Raw genomic sequence first — 18,569 nt, 5'->3', positions numbered from 1 at the left:
GTAAGGCTAAAGAAATGCCCTTAATGGCCCAGATTCCCCCTCTACCACACATACAAAAAAAAAAAAAAATCTCAGACCATTGTCTGAGTCCTTCCTACTTCTTTATTCTATACATACTTCTGTTGTGTGGTTACAAAGTAATAAAATACAATTATATTAAGTGTGATATAACCACAGCTAGCATTTATATAGTATTCTTAAGGTTTGCTGAATGATTTACAAATGTTTTCTTTTAATCTCATAATCCTGCCAGGTAGGTTCTATTATTATCCCAACTTTCAGTTGAGGAAAAAAAGGCAGATGGAGGTATTTCATCAGGGACACACACCTTCTACCTGAGACTAAATTTTAACTTTCTGACAAAAGATCTAGCATTTTATCAATTGCACTACTTAACTGTTTCTGCCCATACTTACTGTTAAAATATAAGCTTTCTAAGAGCACTGTATTTTATTTTTATCTTTGTATTCTAAATGTTTCAATCCCTGATACATAGAGTGTTCTTATTGCTTATTAATTGATCAGTTGAGCCTCTACTTAAGTCCTATACGTTTACATCCCTCATAATCCTTTACACATAGGACAATCTCCACAGAGGTCAGTTTATTGGTTATAAGTGATTAAAATTTCATAAAAATTTCAGGACAAAAATAGAAAAGGGCTTTTGGGGACCCTTCTCAGTAATGATATCCATCAGGTTGCAAACTACATAAGCAAACTTAATAAGCATCAAGAACAGCATCATAAATGATAGGATAGAGTCGTGTTTCCCATTTCCTTCAGAGAAGATGTGAATTAATAAATGAAGTGTCACAGATCTACCTCATGAAAACAAGCATAGGAGTTAATCCTATGCTTATAATAGATCTTATAAACTGTTCAACTTCAGAGATTTTTTTTGATGTATTTTAACATATCTTCAAACCTTGCCAGGTATATAGGGATACCTCTTGAATCCAAATGGAAAGGTGAAAGTGGGAGAGGGAAAACAAAATGGGCAGTTGGGTATTATTTATAGAAATATCTACAGACTCTGGTAAGTTTTCTTTCTCAGTTAACAATCTGTGAAAGATGACCCTCCAATGAATATTCTTGATTGTTTATCCAATTTCCTTATTTAAATCAAAATAGGCAATCTGCACAAAATATAAAGTATGTTCCTCTTGAGAAATTTTTTTGTTTCCAAGATTATCATTCTTATCTTCTGATTCTGACAAATTTTGAATTATTATCAACCACTGCAACTCACATTGAGTGTTTTAGGATATGTTCATCACTTTTCTTGTAACACCTCTGTAAAACTATGTAGTGCAAGTATTTTTCTCCTCATTTTATAAATGAAGAAATTATCAACTAAGATATTAGTTGACTTGCATTATAATCACATGGTAGTATCTAGAGTGGGTTTTAAATTTCACTCTCCTATCTTTAAGTCCAAAATTATTTTCATTAGAGGTTTTTTTTTTAATATTTCTACTTGACTTTGAGAATATTTTAAGAAATAGAGAGCTTTTATAATGGTAACCCCTATAGTATTTCATTGTAATGGGACACAATAAGAATGTATATCAGAAAGTGGTCCTTGCCAAGACAAACAGCAGGGAGAAAATTTACTGCTTTTGTCTAAGAATGCTAATATTAAAATATGATTGGCAGAAAGAAAAGGAAAACTGAGTTTCTGGTTCCTCTTCTGCTGTCTCTCTTTATGATACTTCTCCCCCAAGTGACTATCATGCTAATGCAAAAAGTTCCTATCTTACAAGCAAGGTAGGAGCTAAAAGTTCATCTGCAAATGAGCTGTTTGGCACTTAGAACACATTTTCCAGTAGAAACCATTTTATAGATATTAATTGAATTTGTATAATATTTTCTCAAATATTAATTGATTTTGCTGCTAAGATAAGGTATACAATAAAAGAAAAAATACTAGAAAAACACCTTAATAGAATATTTTACAAAGCATATTAGAGCTTAAATTTCTCTGCTTCCCATTATGCATTTCACAAATAGGAAAATTGAGGCCAAGAATTTAGGAACAGCCACAGATCTACGAAGTGATAGAGCCTACAATTTGAGCTCCTTGAGGACAGGGACCATATTTCATTCCCCTTACTTATAAGTATGCTGCTAATTATATAATAGATGTTTTTAAAATGTGCTAAATTGGTTTCAGTGAACCGGTACAATAAACAGCCTGCTGCTTCCGAGTCACTAACCAACAAGCCCAGAAAACACAAAAATACTCATATACAATTGTATTTTGGTATATTGTGTATTTATTTTTCTTTATGGATTTATATTTAAATTATCATCTTTCAGATAGTGTTGGAGAAATATGATATGCAGGTGAAATTAGAGAAGGATAGACTGAGAATTGAGAATTTTCTATGAGTGATTTTTTAGTGCTTCAAGGAGTTAAGTTTGATTATATTACTCTTTTTTTAAAATTTCACTTAAAAATCTAGTTGTCTTTTTTTATCATAAAGTTGTATCACTAATGCCACTCTTATGCCTTTTATCTATAATTAAGATTATTTTGCCTTTCACAAGTGAATTGAAAATAGAGGGTGGGAGTAGGGGAGATTTCTCTTGAGGTAATTGGATAAGATTTTGAAGACAAAAGAAGGAGGGATATTAAAGAATCTGGAATGTACCAAGTGAGAAAGGAATTGCCTGGAATGAAATCAATTAAACATTGAAGACAAAGTAAAAGTGAGAATCTTCTAAAAGTAGAAATGGGATTAAAAAGGACTTCAGGCGTGTATAGAATTTACTGCTCAAGCCATCAAGATTGATTACTCCTTGAACATAGTAAAGTGGGTATTGAAGGGCCTCTGTAGCATATTGGTTGGAGGTGGAGTAGAGATGAGAAAGGAGTGTGGGAAATCGTGTGCAACCCCAGGTGTTTTTATAATAGTTAAATCCAGGCTCCATACTGTTGTTTAAACTTTCAAATACTTGGATGATGAGGTGAAGTAGGTTCCTATATTAGTTCTTTTGGCATAGTCTATCTAAAATATATGTATTTCAATAGTTATCTTTCCAGTCTAATTTTGCATTTATGTCTTCGGAGTATAAATGGGTTGGTGATGGAAATAATATTTTTCTTTCTTTCTTTCTTTCTTTTTTTTTTTTTTTTGATGTTAGTGGTTTTTTTAAGTTGAAAGCCAGAATTTACATAGTGTGGGAAAACCCTGCACATCATAAAATGTTTCTTGGGAACTCTTTATCACTCCATTTGATCATCTGTGTGTGTGTGTGTGTGTGTGTGTGTGTGTGTGTGTGTGTATGTACCTGTACATACATACAAATATATATACACATTGTATGTATTGTATTGTATACATTGTATACAAACATAAATATACGTGTGTGTAGAGAGAGGGAGCAAGGAAAGGGAAGGAAAGAAGGAAGGAAGGGAGGAAGGGAGGGAAGGAGGGAGGGAGGAGAGGGAGACTGGGTAAGAGAGGGAGAGAGAAGAAGAGAGATATTGGAGTGTTTTCCATTTCCTTCTCCAGCTCATTTCATAGATGAAGAACCTGAGGCAAACAGGGTGAAGTAGTTTGTCCAAGTTTACACAACTAATAAATGTCTGAAGTTAGATTTGAATGCAGAAATATGCCTTCCTGATTTCAGGCTTGGCATTCTATCTATTGTGCTATCCAATTGTCAAAAGATTTCTAGCCTCTAACATAATTCTGTTTTTGAAAACACTAATATAATATGATTCTGAGGTCAATGTCAAAGCTCTGTTGTAGGGCAGCTCAATTTAAATTTTTTCTTTAGTCTCCTTTATGCTGAATGTGAATCTCTCTATACATGCATGAAAAGGTATCCTGGAAGGGATTCTAGTGGCATGAGACTCAAGCCCACCAGATCCTAGTTAGGTTTTTTAATGTCTGGAGCTTTCCAGGAAAGTATAAAAAACAGTCAGGTTCCAGGTACTCTGATTCAATGACATTAGCATCCTTGCTATTTTAGGAACTAGAATATTCCATTTCTTGGTTTGGGGTATTTCCTCTGTCCCCCATATTTGGAATGTTCTTCTTCACCCCATTACTTCTCTGTCTTCCTGGAAATTCAATTAAGATCCCATCTTTTACAGAAAACTTTTACCAAACTCCATTAATTCTATAGCCTCCCTTCTGTTCATTATTTTTTTATTTATCCTGGGTATAGTTTGTACACTTTTACTTGCTCAGTTTCTCTCCCATTATATTGTGAACTCAAGAACAGGAACTGTCTTTTGCTTGTGTTCAGATCCCTAGCACTTGTCTAACACACAATAGGCACTTAAACTATTTTTTGGCTGATTTATGCCATACTAGCAAAGAATCAATATTTCTTCTTATTCTGTGCATCGCTTATTTTTCCCCGATCTGACTTATGCAGATACTTTTAAGTGAATAATGTTTGGTAATTCCTTCTCTAAACTATTGTGATAATGATCTGACTTATGCAGATACTTTTAAGTGAATAATGTCTGGTAATTCCTTCTCTAAACTATTGTGATAATTTCCATATTTTTTTGAAGAATGAGGCAATATGTAACTCGAACATTTTGATCACACTGTTCCCTCTGTCTGCAATAATTTCTATGGTATAACTATTAAATCATATCCATACATCTTCTAAAGCTTATACAATGATATGATATGGTAGATTATAGTTAGTGATGTATGTACTATAGCTTCAAAAGATGTAGTTAAAAGGGATCTTAGAAATTGCTGATATATGCCATTACTTACAGATGAGGGAATTGGGGGTCAGAAATCCTAAATGAATTGTGCAGGATCACACAGAGATATTAAACACGAGAGAGGAGGGTTTAACTTGACCCTCTGATTACCAAGAGAAGACACTTTTTTACTATAACATGATGATTCATACTAGACTATAATACTCCATGACAATCGATACATTCTTATTCTATGTGTGTATCTCTCAAAGAAGTCTGTAATGAGAAGTTAAATATTTATTGATTTGAATTCTGCAAATAGCTTTGTTTATTTTTTATTGTTTTTGTTTTTGCTGTAACTGGGTATTTGAAAGAAACTGTCCTCTTCTTCCCTTCGTAAGACTTTATATTTTATCCTTATTTCAAATACAAACCATCAAAGAATCAATATTTCACCTCCGTATGTGACTCATCACTTGTTCCTCCCTCATTCATAAATACCTCATTGTAGATGATAAGTCTTTTTTTAAGTGAGCTTGCTCATGAACCAGAAAAGTCACATTTTGAAATCATCTAAAATTAAAAGGATGCCATAGAACTTCAAACTTATCAGAGCAACGTCCATCCAGACTTGCTGAATACTTGTTGGTTGACTGAATTATTGTTTTAACATTACATAAAACAGAATAAAATTTATGTTCTGTGGAACTAACTGATCCAAGCCCAAGATATGTGATTTTGCTCATTCTCTTTCATGCATTCAGAAAATGTAACATGATTGATTTCATATCTTTACAAAAAGGGGATCATATCAAAGTGTATTTTGTTCCTACTTAGTTGTTTTTCAGTTTTGTCCTACTTTTTGTAATTTTCTTGGCAAAGATATTGGAGTGGTTGCTATTTCCTTCTCCAGATCATTTTAAAGATGAGGAAACTGAGGAAAATAAGGTTAAATTTCTTGCCCAGAGTCCAGGGTAAGTATCTGACTCTGGAGTTTAACTCAGAACTTCTTGACTTTGGCTTGGCACTCTATCCACTGCATCATGTGACTCCCCTTCCAAACTGCACATATGTAGACAAAAGTAATATATTAAAAAAAAAAGTCTAATCTGAAAGCTGTCTATAACATTCTTTATATGCTGCTAAAAACATTTTATGGAGATTCACAAAAAAATAAGATTAGGACAATAAATTTGATCTTCAGTTCATGGGTGTATGGGAGAGGGAAGCATATACATGTACATAGAAGAAAATATATTTAAAGACATTCAACCAAAAAGAAAATGCAGGAAAAGCAACAAAACATTGTGTGTACATTCTGTGATTTTTGTGTCGTTCACATTAAAAGTCAAACTAATAATTACTTTGGGAATTTCTCATAGCCTAAATAGCAGTGAACAGTGATTGAGATAGTTAAATAAATCCCTTTCTTTTACCGTGAGAGAAATAACTTTACATAAATCTTTAGGATCACATTACATTCAAATTCAACTTGACTGATTTTTGAATGAGAAATACCACTTTAAAAGCAAATTCTTTCATCCTAGAGAGTATATAAACAGCCAAAAGAACAGGAAAGGAAAAATGTATTGTCTCAATGCATGCTTGAATGAATAAATCTTTTGCAGATTACTAATAGTCAATAACATTATTTGGAAGATTTGGAAGTAATCTGGTTTGCATTAAACATATTTACACTTTAAAATGCCTCATGAATTAAGTAAAGTTTTACTACAAACAGATGCTAAGGAATATGAAAATATCAAGTGATTTTTGTAGGAAGACAATTATTATCTTTAGAGTTTAATTGGCCAGGTTTTCAGGGGAAAAAACTGTCTTCTTTTTTCCAGAGAGCACAGACAGACGAATTGGAAAAAATTGAAAAGCATGGCAGATCATGCAAAGAAAAAGAAAATGCCAAGTCTTTGGACAAACCTGAACAGTAAGCATGCTTCTTATAGCCAAAGAAGAATCATTCAGGAGATGTATGAGCTATTTCCACTAGGAAAGTGCAGTATCTTAAGTACATAATTGTTGAGAATGTTATACAACTAAAAATCTGTTTATGTGAATTATATTTTCCCTCTTTATTTGACTCTCTTTCTTCAGGTTCCTTTATGAATTATCACTAATACCCAACTTTTCAGAGCGAGTCTTTTGCATCCTATTCCAGTCAACATTTTCAGAAAGCATTTGTTCTATTCGCCGCAAACTTGAACTACTCCAGAAGTTGTGTGAGGTGGGTTCTGGTCCAGAGAAAGCTGGAGCTAGATTTCTGATATTTAATCTCACTCAGTCATGTTCATATTTCAAAAGTTTTCTTTTTTATTTACTTTAAGTCTTCATTAAATATGAAGGATCACAGTCCTGCCGAATGGAACATTTTATGATGGTGCTTCCAGATCAAAGCACATGTTCAGATTGGCTTTCAGGGCTTCACTGCAGCATCATAAGATTCCTGCCAATGCACATCAGCCTCTAGAGAATACTGCGCCTTCTGCTGCTGCCAAAGCAAAATCTTCACTTTGCAGAGGCTTTCATACATCCGACAACCAAATGAATGCCATTTGAGCACATTTTGTTTGCTTTCTTTGATTTTTGGAAGGGACTGCTCAACAAATTGCTAATAATTAGTCCACTCCAATGATTTGAAGACAAGAGCATAGCTGAATTTTGAGACTAAAATGCTTTCTTTAAGTTGAAGTAATAATACTCTGCATAAATTGTCAACATCAAAATTTTTAAAAGTCTAAGGGCAGCAATACCACTTTCTCCTATTATTAAAACATTAAAAAAAAAAAAAACTTGATGAGCCAAATATAAGTAATACAAAATTAATCCTAAATTAATGCTTTGGAAGAAACAAGTGTGAAATATTTGGGGTAAATTTAATCTCTATAAAGTATATTTCTTTACATCAACATTTTTTAGTATTAGTTTTGATGCCAGATTTCTTGGGTTGTAAGAAAGTATGTAAATTTAGAATAGTTACAAAGAACTTCTCTTGAAATAATCTTTGTTTCAAAGTATTCCTTTTTCTAGCCCTTTTTAGTCTACCAAAGAATAGGAGACATGGTATCAGATGCTTATTTTGAGAGACAGTGATTTCTCAAATGCCTCCTTTGGCTCACTTGTGAAATGTATGTTAGAATGTGTTATTTTAATTGGTATGTTTTTTTTTTTTTTCTTTCTGTGGTTTAGGGCTTTTCCCCCCCTATGTTTATGTCTATGTAAATGTAACTTCTGTGTGTTTTGTGACTTTAACATGCATTTTAGACATTTTCTAATGAATTATAAATTGTAAGTAGGAATAATAATAAATGGATGTAATCTAAAATGTTAGTGAATATATTGGACGCTTGGCATATTGTGTGATGACAACTCTTGTAAAAATTGATAAATGTTATACAAAATTTTAATTAAGAAAAATTGTTCTTTATCCTATTTTGCAGACATTGAAAAATGGGTCAGGGGTTATGCAGGTTCTAGGTCTGGTTCTTGCCTTTGGTAATTACATGAATGGTGGGAACAAGACTCGGGGACAGGCAGATGGTTTTGGATTAGACATTCTTCCAAAGCTGAAAGATGTCAAAAGCAGTGTAAGTATTTTTATGACTGACTATAGGATCACTAGAAGATGATATATATATATATATTTAGTAATAAGGAGTTTGTGTCCTATGTAATAATTGTTTCTTTATACCTTAAAGCCAAACTTTATCTAAGTAAAAGAACTGTTCATTTTTGTGTGTATGTGTGTTGAGTATTAGAATATGTTCTTAAATAACCATTATTCCTATGTCCTCCTTGATAACTATGAATCCAACTAGAACTATATATTTCCTTCTTGATTTCATGCCCAATTCTGTATATGCAAAGAACTGTGGGAACTATGAACTATGGGAAAATTTTCTAAATCAGAAAGCTGAAGGATTTTTACTTTTTCCTAGGATAAAATAGCCTCTAGCAGTATGTTTGTTTGCTTTTCTTATTTAAATTAATTAATTAGGTTTAGACCAATAGATTCTAGTACTTAAAAATTTAGGAAGAGTCTATAATATTCTAAAGGAAGTGAAATATTTCACTGAAATAAAAAAAAATCTTGCTACATTAATATAATTATCTCTTTTTGATGCTTGATGAGAATAGATGATCTCTCAAATGTTTCTAGTTCAAAATCTTATGAATCATTAAATTTAATCACTAGATTTTGTGGGGTTTTTTGGTATATCTCCTTAGAGAATGTTAGAATACCATAATTATTTCTACTACTTCTATTTATAGATAACTTTTATGCCATACTTTAAAGTTTGCTAAGTATTTTATTTACATACAAGGTATCCCAAAATTCTTACTTCAACTTCAAGCTATTAAATCCACCTTATTAAGTTATAAAGTTGTTAAAGATACTTGTGACCCTAGGAATACCACTTAGACTTCTTCAGCTTAGGATTCTTCATGAAATGGGGACAATAATATACCAAAAAGAATTGTTCTGAGAATTAATGAGATTATACAAAATGTCACAAAAAATCTTGATATGGTTTTAAATTATTAAAGATTAAACGTGCATGAAGATTATTGGAACACCTTTTGTAATTTCATATAATTAAAGTTTAAAACAAGTTTTAAGTTGTTAAAGCTTAAAGCTTCAAGAAGTTATTGAAACACCTTATCTCATATGATCCTTGGAACAATATCATGTGAAAGATTATTATCCTCATTTCATGAAGGATGAACTTAACTCAGAAAAGCTAAGTGGTATTCCCAGAGTCACACAGCTAGCAAGTATTTGAGAAAATATTTGAATCTGGCTCTTTCTAATTCTAAGATATTCACATAGGATTATATAGATTACTATGAACAATAAGCCTCTAGTAAATATATTGTTGACTCATTTCAATCTAACTAGTAGGTCCATGTTAATAAAGTTAGTAGAACCACAAACTAAAAATGAAAAGTGAAAAGTCACTCAGATCACTTAAAAGCAGATATTTAGATTTTATTTTTAGATTAATAAGTCTAGATTAGGAAATCAAAGTACTAGGGGGTATATGAAGAGGGAAGGATATGAATTAAAACAAAAATAAAAATCAGCAACCACTGGCTATAATCATAATAATTAGAAAATTCAGGAGCATATGCAACTTATCTCAGGGGGTTTAGTTTAAAGTAGGTAAAAGTCAAAATGTCATTCATAATATTTATATTGCATGGTTTTGATTCAAATGTGGTAGCAATAATGAGCAATGCTTACAATTTCTAGAGCCAAATCAATTCTTAGATAAATCTCTGACAGAAAAGCAAAAGAAAAGTGGCCTGTTAAGCCTGAGATTAGAACTCATGATACATAATTCATTATGCTAATGAATTTTAAATTCCTTAAAATCTGCCAACACTTGGTGCTTTACATCATAATTTATTATCTAAAATGATTGCTATGAAGCAAAAATGATTTTTAATCATTTTATTATTTTTTGAGGGATTTCTTTTAAATGAGAACTGAGTCACCAGCTTACAGGTGGTTATATAGCTTGCACAGCTATTTATAAGGCCCTGTCAATTCTAAATTCTTTCAATTAAGACAGAAGTCATACATTTCATCATTAAAGATTAGCTATTCTCTAAAAGATTATGTGTGTGACTAAATTAAATAAAATATTTTTATTTTTTTAATTATTTCAATTATTATATAATACAATAAGTTAATAATATCAATAAAAGTAATAATAAAAGATAATAAATTAAATAGACAAAACATTAGTGACTAAAGAAGCAAACAAACAAACAAACAAAAAAACCAGGAGAATCTTTATATTTTATACATTCCTCTTAACCAATTCTGATACTGGTTTGATAAAAGGAAGAGTAATGTTAAGTAGCTGATCTTTCCTGAAGCAGTTAAGTCTCTTAGGTACAGAAAGACAATCTGTCTTATAGAATTTCACTTTTCATTTAAAATGTCATCATATATATGATGTTTTCTAGGATTTTAAAATTTTAATAATGAGTAAAATTTAAACCTCCTTTATTCATTTTGATCTTTCTGCCTAGGACAATAGCCGGAGTCTTTTATCGTATATTGTTTCATATTATCTTCGAAATTTCGATCAGGTAAGTAATTGTAAATTCTGTGTACCCAGCCAAATTTACTTTGACTCAATTAAAACTGAGTGATATCATGATATATGTCTGTCTTTCTTTCTTTCTTTTTATGCTGTGGATGATTATTCTTTTTTTTTCCCCTGAAGTAATTGGTGTTACATGACTTATCCAGGTTCACATAGCTACTATTAGCTATTAATTAACTGTCTGAGTATTAAGTATTAAGTGTCTAAGGCTGGATTGGAATTCAAGTTCTCTTGACTTCAAGGCTGGTGCTGGGTGGTTATTCTTTCAAAAAAAAGTATTATTTCCCTTGTTTCACAGGATGCTGGAAAAGAACAATGTGTTTTTCCACTGCCAGAACCCCAGGACCTCTTTCAAGCCTCCCAGATGAAGTTTGAAGACTTTCAGAAAGATCTTCGAAAACTGAAGAAAGATTTGAGAGGTAACAGAATACAATGCAGTCCGATAATTCATTTATATAATTTCCCTATGCTGATGGACAAAGGAAACCTTTCCAATTTGAATTAAATGTATTAATTTTTTTGTGTAGAATATATTTATTTTTGTGTAGCCTTTGCCTTGGGTAGTTTAATTAATACTGCTGTGACAAAGAAAATATTTAACCATTATTCTTACTCTTTTCTGTTTCTAAAATGAAAACAAAAACAAGAAATATTGGTTTTCCACAAAGTACTTCTTGAATGTAATCTGCAATCTATGGATGGAATGACATTTCTTCAGTGTTTTTTATGATCTTGTTTTCATTGACATGGTCAACAGTATAACATCTCCTTGGGATTTTATATTGCATTAACTTCCTCATACATCTTATAAATATTTGTTCCTTTCCTAACTCCCAGCATTTGTGGCTTCCAAATTATGTGACTTTTCCCTTTATGCATTATGCAAAAAAAAAAAAAATAAGTCCTGTAGGTGATGCACTGTTATATATAGACCAAGCAGGTGGCTAAGAGAGGTTTTTTCCCTAAAGAAATCTTCAAAAACCAAAATAAAACAATTAAGCAATATTTTCTGGATATCCTAAGAGAAATATTTCCTTTTATGGTACTTTTAGCTCTTTGAAATTATATAGACATTACTGAAGTGTTGCTAGAATCATAATGAAGATTCATGATTTCAATATGGAGCCAGATTTGGATTCACAATTCAAGTATCAGGAGCAAGATTTCAAAGCTAAAGTTATTGGTGATTTGATAGTAGAGTTGTATGTTTATCTCAATAACAAATGACTTAATATGCTGTTTTCAGAGTAAACATTGATCCCATTCTTTTTTTTTTTTTTTCCTTATTAAGTCAGTTACATAAACTACCATACTCTGGAAGTCCTATCCCTCCATTAAGTTTTTATATACTGAAATACTTCAAGGATGAGCAATCACATTGGTATCAGTATTCATAATTGATTGAATGGACACATTGAGAACTCACTATGATTAAACACACTGCTAAGCACAAGATATACAAAGACCAAAACTAAAAACATTCCCTGCTCTCAAATATCTATCAATATTCCAATATAAGCATAATTATAACAGTTAACATTTATATAGCGCCTTAAAGTTTGAAAAGCACTTTAACAAGATTTCATTTAATCTTCACAACAACCCTAGAAGGTAACTACTATTATTAGTTACTTTTTATAGGTAAAGAAATGGAGACTGATTAAGAGATTTGCCCAGAGTTAGACAACTAGCAAGTATTTGAGGCAGGATTTGAACAGAGATTATCCTTATTCCAGGTATAGTTCTATCCATTGCTTCATCTAGCCATCTCAAACAATAGAGGAGTTTTGACCAAACACATAAATACACAATAATTTCAGGGAAGAGAGAAGCTCTAACAATTACAGGAATCACCTACCATAGCAGGGTTAGCAATTGTCACCCCTCTCCTCCTGGATTATTGAAAAAGCCTTTTTTAGGGGCAGTCAGGTGGCACAGTGGCTAGAGTAACAGCCCTGAATTTAGGAGAACCTGAGCTCAAGTCTGGCCTCAGACACTTAATTCTTAGCTGTGTTAACCTAGGCAAATCACTTAATCCCAATTGCCTAGGGAAAAAGAAAAGAATGAAAAACAAAAAGCCTTTTTATTATTTTCTCTTCCTTTGATTCAGAGATTTTCATAGATTGTGTGTTTGATCATATCGCCCTCCTGCTCAGTAGTAATGAATACCTCTTAGTTCCAGGATTAAAAATGAATGGATGGATAGGTGGATGAATAAGTAAAAACAACAACAACAACAAAATCCAACTTTTTTTATTCCTAAGTCTCTTTACAACTCCTTCCTAACTTTTCTCATCTTTTCATAGTTTACTCTCCTCCATATACTCTATAATTCAGTGATATTTGGTTTACATTTTCCTCAGACACAGCATTATATCAGTGTGCCTTTTCATTGGTTGTCTTTCCCCCATACATAGAATTCTCTCCTTTCTTATCTCTACCTCCTGTATGCCCTGGCTTATGTCAAGTCATAGGAAAAATCTGGGAGAAGCCTTTCCTGATTCCACTTAATACTAGTGTTTTCCTTCTTTTGATTATCTCTAATTTATTCTGCCTCTATCTTGTTTGTACGTAGTTGCTTATATGTTGGTCTCTCACTTTAGATTGTGAGTCCTTGAGAGTAGTGACTTTATTTATTTTGCTGCTCTTTATATTCCCAGAGCTAAGTACAGTGCCTGGTCCATGACAGACAATTAAGAAACTCTTGTTAATATGACTTCTGCTCTGAAATTATTGAACTTCTACTCTGTGGTCCCTAGATTTCTCAAATAGAAGGTGTGCTAGTTAAAGGTAGTGACTATGCTTTTTGTCTTTATTTATCTATCTATTTACTTAATTATTTTCTTATCTACAGTGCTTATCCCGGGTCAGAAACGTAACATACCCTTAATACATTCTTTGGCATTGATCTGAAAAAGGTTCCCATAAGACTTTGTATATGAATTCCTCCTTAAATTGAGCCAGGAATTCTTAGAAGTAGAAGTAAGGAAGGGAGCATATCCAGTTGTGAGGAATCACCTGTGGAAAAGCAGAGAAATAAGAAATGGAATTCTGATTTGGGGGAATATGAAATGGATCAGTTTAGAGGGAACACAGACAATCATATAGTTACTGAAGCAGGAGAAAAAGAAATCATCATTAGATTATTTTTTTTTTCTGAATTAAATTTACTGCTGAAAAGTCCAATACATTTCCAGAACTATATTTGAAACTCTTTTAGTTAATAAGATCTGCCAGAGTCATGAACCATTCCTGTAGTCTCCAGTCATCCTCATAACAAAATGAGACACTAAAGTTGGACTTCAGTGAAGAAACTATATTTGCATGTGCACGAGAACAAACATTTATTAAATACCTACAATATATTAGGCACTATGCTAAGCATTTTACAAATATCTCCTTTGATCCTTAAAATAATTCTGTAAAATAGAAGATATTTTATTAAATTGAGGCAGATAGTTGAGGTGACTTGCCCTGGATCACACAGCTAGTACATGCCCAAAGCCAGATTGTAATCCAGTTTTTCCTGACTCAAAGCCCGAATCTTTTATCTGTTGCCTCCACTAAGTAAGAAAGATCATGACATGGAAGTAATAAAGATCATAGGACATTCACTTAATATATTTCAGGAAGATCTCATAGAAATGTGAGCATAAGGGACAGCTAGGTGGCACAGTGGATAGAGCATCAGTCCTGAAGTCAAGGATAATCTGAGTTTAAATCTGGTCTCACATAATTAACCCGTCCTAGCATGTGACCCTGGGCAAGTCACTTAACTCCAATTGCCTCAGGAAAAGAGAAAGAAAGAAAGAAAGAAAGAAAGAAAGAAAGAAGAAAGAAAGAAGAAAGAAAGAAAGAAAGAAAGAAAGAAAGAAAGAAAGAAGAGAAAGAGAGAAAGAAAGAGAGAGAGAAAGAGAGAGAGAAAGAAAGAGAGAGAGAAAGAGAGAGAGAAAGAGAGAGAGAAAGAAAGAAAGAGAGAGAGAAAGAAAGAAAGAAAGAAAAGAAAGAAAGAAAGAAAGAAAGAAAGAAAGAAAGGTGAGCATAAGCCCTAAGAGCCAATACAAACTTTTTATTTAACAAGCATTACTAAGAGATTCCTCTTTACCAGACACTTTGCTAAATACTGAATGTTACCATGAAATTGTATGACCTCAATCTGCTAACGTGGCCTTATTCAGAATTACTTTTTGGAAGAAGTATACCAAAATTAGATGATTTGTAGGTTTTGATTTCATCAGTAATCCCCGATCTTCTTGCTTTTGAATGGACTGCCTGTCAATAAGTGGCATCTGAAATTTCACTTTATCTCTACCTATTCTTTCAAAGTCCAAATCAATTGTTACTTCTTCCAAGAAGTCTTCTGGAATTTTCCCTATTCCTCCCTTAAGCTCCAAGTGAACCAGTATCCCTAAATATTATTAAAATATTTTCTACCTTATTTTATTCCATTTTGCTGATATATTATGTATCCCAAAATTGATTACAAAGCCTTGGACAGAAAAAACTAAGTTATTCCATTTTCAATTCTTGTATTTTCAGCAGAAAGAATGCCATGTACTATAAATAAATGTTGCCTAATTTTTTTAAATTGAGCTGACACTTGACAGAATTATAAAATGAATACAATATGAGGAAGCTATTTAAGTTTTAATGTAGCACAAGACTCATTAGCTTTCTTGATAGCCATATCATATAGGGTTCACCCAGAATGCATTTAGGTCACTACCAAAGCTTTTCCTCTGGGTAAGATTTGCCATCTCATCTTATCTCTTACACTTCTTTTCTTGTTTAATTGCTAGCTTGAAATCAGATGTAAGATTTTACATTTTGCCAAACATTAATCTCAAAAATAAATTTTGAATCCACTGCCTGCTGCACTTAATAGTTACATGATAAATGTTAATTGATTGATTGCGATTGAATCTTGATCTCCTTATCTAATCTGTTAACTATATCTCCCAAATGTTGTCATTAGAAAACTTAATAAGCCTGCCATATATAGCTCCAAAAATAAGTGGCAAAAAGATTAAATGGCAAAAAACCATGGGCAGATCTTTAGGGAACTATGCTACAGATATCTTTCCAAGTAGACTTCACCTATTAACAATTAGTCTTAGGTCTATCTATTTACCCAGATGTGGTGGAATAGTCCTAAGTAAATAGATCTATATTATTTCTAATCATGTTTCTTCATCTTTTCCATAAGGATACCATGAGTTACTGTCAAAATTTTTGTTAAAGTTAAGGTAAACTTTATCCAAATGACCCTGATATGCTTATCTCACCATTCTGTCACAGAAGAAAGTCATTAGATTGAAATAATTTGTTCTTAATGAAACTCTGTTTATTGACTTCTTGCTATAACCTTTTATTTTTCCCAAGGATAAAAGTCAGGCTCATTGATTTATAGTTTACAAGCTCTATTCTCTTCTTCTCCTTTTTTAAACAAACAAACTGAGGCAATATTTGACTTAGCCAGTTTCAGCAGTATTTATTTTCCATTTTCTGCAATCATCCAAAAATGGCTGGTAGTGGCACAGGAATCAAGTCTGACAATTTGTTCATTACCATGGGATGTACTTTCATGTGCCTGAGCTCAACTAAACTTATCAAGAGCAGCTAAATTTCTTATTATCACCCTAGTTAGCCTGGGTTTCCATTCCCAATTAGTCATTTTTTTTTCTTGTAGTCTTTCTAGTCCAAAGATTATTCTCTGTGATAGAGAAAATAAAAACAAACAAAAAAAATGACCAAGCAATTCTACTTTCTTTATTTCTTCCATTATCATCCCATCCTACCACAAGGTACAATGTTATCCTTTTTCTGATTTTTCTCAAGGGAAAAAAAAACTTTAAAAAACTCATTTTATAGCTTTTTGAAATTTTGAATATAATTCACGTAAAATAGTAACTGCATTAGAGAATTTTTATCAAATTATAATAATAATAAACATATTTATATAAGGAAAGATTTGACCTTTGGCAATATTGGGTTTTTTTTTGCATTAATTGCAAATTATGACTTATTTTTTTCATGTATTAGAAACTATGTAAATTTTTTCCTTGGAATAGATTTAGTAATTTTGTCCATGAAAATTTCACTAAATTGCATGTGTATATCATATTCTTGAGAAATAAATTTTATTTTAAAATAATTGGATAGAAATTATAGTGAAAGATATATGCAGATTATAAGGACACACTATGTGATTTTGAATCACATTATCTCAAATTGAAGATTTTTCTGTTTTCTGTAGAGATGGATTGTTTTATTCAAATTGTTTTATTTATTGGGTGGAATCCCAAGGCTTAATGTGCTATGTATACAACATTTTAAAAAAGGGAAGACTGAAACCTAGTTTAGGATTTTATTAATGCATCCACTGCTTTTGTCTTCTACAATTGCCTCCAGGTTTCATAACTCTCTGGGGTTCTCAGTCTTGTCTTTCTGAATTCAGTGACATATAGTTTCTTAAGCAACCTGATCTGCTTTTGATCTCTCCTGACTGTCAGCAGTCCTTCATGATGCAGTCATGTCAAGTGATGACTTCTGTACTGGTATCATTCTAGGATAGAAATTATAGTACTTGCCACATGAGTTAAATTAATTCAACATGTACAGAGAGTCAAGTAATTATATTACCGGAACTAGGCATGGAAATTTTTGTGAAAATTCTTCCTTAGTTGCCTTACATATAATGTTCCATTAATGGTACCATTTTTGATTAAAGATATGATTGCATTCATAACATATCTTATACAAGTCTATTTTTGACAGATTTCAAGGAAATATTTATTGATAACTAAGATCTTTTGCTGAACTCTAAATCATTTTGGCAAAGAAAAACAAAATATTACCATAAAATGACTAAAATGCAACAATTTAGTGATAAAATACAAGAGATAATTATCTGACATCTAGTCCAACTTCCACATTTTACAGATGAAATAACAAAGAACCAAGAGTTAGAAGACCTGCTCAAGGTCCTGGCTGGTGTTTCTTAATAGAAGAACCAGAATCAGACCTCAGATCCCCAGAACTTTTTCTATTGTGCCATGTAGTTTTTTTTTTTTTTTTGTTCCTCAACACATATCCACTAAAACTGAAGTCAAGGAGTGTTCCCCTAATTACTTTTTTGATTGTTTCAAATTTTTTGATCCTTTAAGAAGTTTCTCACTTTTATTGTGTATATGATACTATTTAAACTTTTCTGAGTTTAGAGATTATTTGTTAGTCCCAGGACTCAGCAACCAATTTGTCCCAAAGAAGCAAAGAAAAAAAAAAAAAAAGCACTGTATCATATTGTGTGCATTAGTCCAGAAATACAATGATATTAATGAGGAAGATCATTTTTGATGATATTAATCTCAAAAATTTTTTATTTATAATCCTATTCCTAAATACATCCCTTATTTCATATCTAAACTTGTCTAATATGTGATTTGAGTTTTCTATAAGGAAAAATCTGTAAAACAGTTCTTAATCTTCTAATGTATAATTCTAGTTGAACTGCATTTATTTTATATAAGTTGCAATTTTGATTTAAAGTAGAAACTCATTTGCAAGATATAATGTGGAAGGGGAAGATTATGAGCAGTATTACTTCATGAAACAATGAGGATATGGATCTACAGGAAAGCTTGGCAACAGTTAAACCAGATCATCCCAAGAGCATTGAAAGATGACATTTGAATGACGACAGCAAACAGATGAAAAAATGGAAACAATCTGTCAACATTTCTATTTTCTTCAATGACAGT

At 32.0% G+C, this 18,569-nt stretch overlaps 1 protein-coding gene across 2 annotated transcripts in view; it reads left to right on the top strand.

Annotated features, from left to right (window-relative positions):
* Window positions 1–18,569, top strand: part of FMN2 (formin 2) — a 446,111-nt gene that overhangs the window by 276,591 nt on the left and 150,951 nt on the right. Inside the window, exons 9-13 of one of the 2 annotated variants that reach the window (XM_051993529.1) lie at window positions 6,529–6,620; window positions 6,788–6,917; window positions 8,131–8,277; window positions 10,733–10,792; window positions 11,108–11,228. In XM_051993529.1, the coding sequence (XP_051849489.1) occupies window positions 6,529–6,620; window positions 6,788–6,917; window positions 8,131–8,277; window positions 10,733–10,792; window positions 11,108–11,228 (550 nt within the window). The remainder of the gene's footprint in view (window positions 1–6,528; window positions 6,621–6,787; window positions 6,918–8,130; window positions 8,278–10,732; window positions 10,793–11,107; window positions 11,229–18,569) is intronic. The other variant, XM_051993530.1, reaches the window with a different exon arrangement.

The sequence above is a fragment of the Antechinus flavipes genome, chromosome 4 (assembly GCF_016432865.1).
Source record: "Antechinus flavipes isolate AdamAnt ecotype Samford, QLD, Australia chromosome 4, AdamAnt_v2, whole genome shotgun sequence".
NCBI lineage: Eukaryota > Metazoa > Chordata > Mammalia > Dasyuromorphia > Dasyuridae > Antechinus > Antechinus flavipes.
This window is presented reverse-complemented; position numbering and strand designations above follow the sequence as displayed.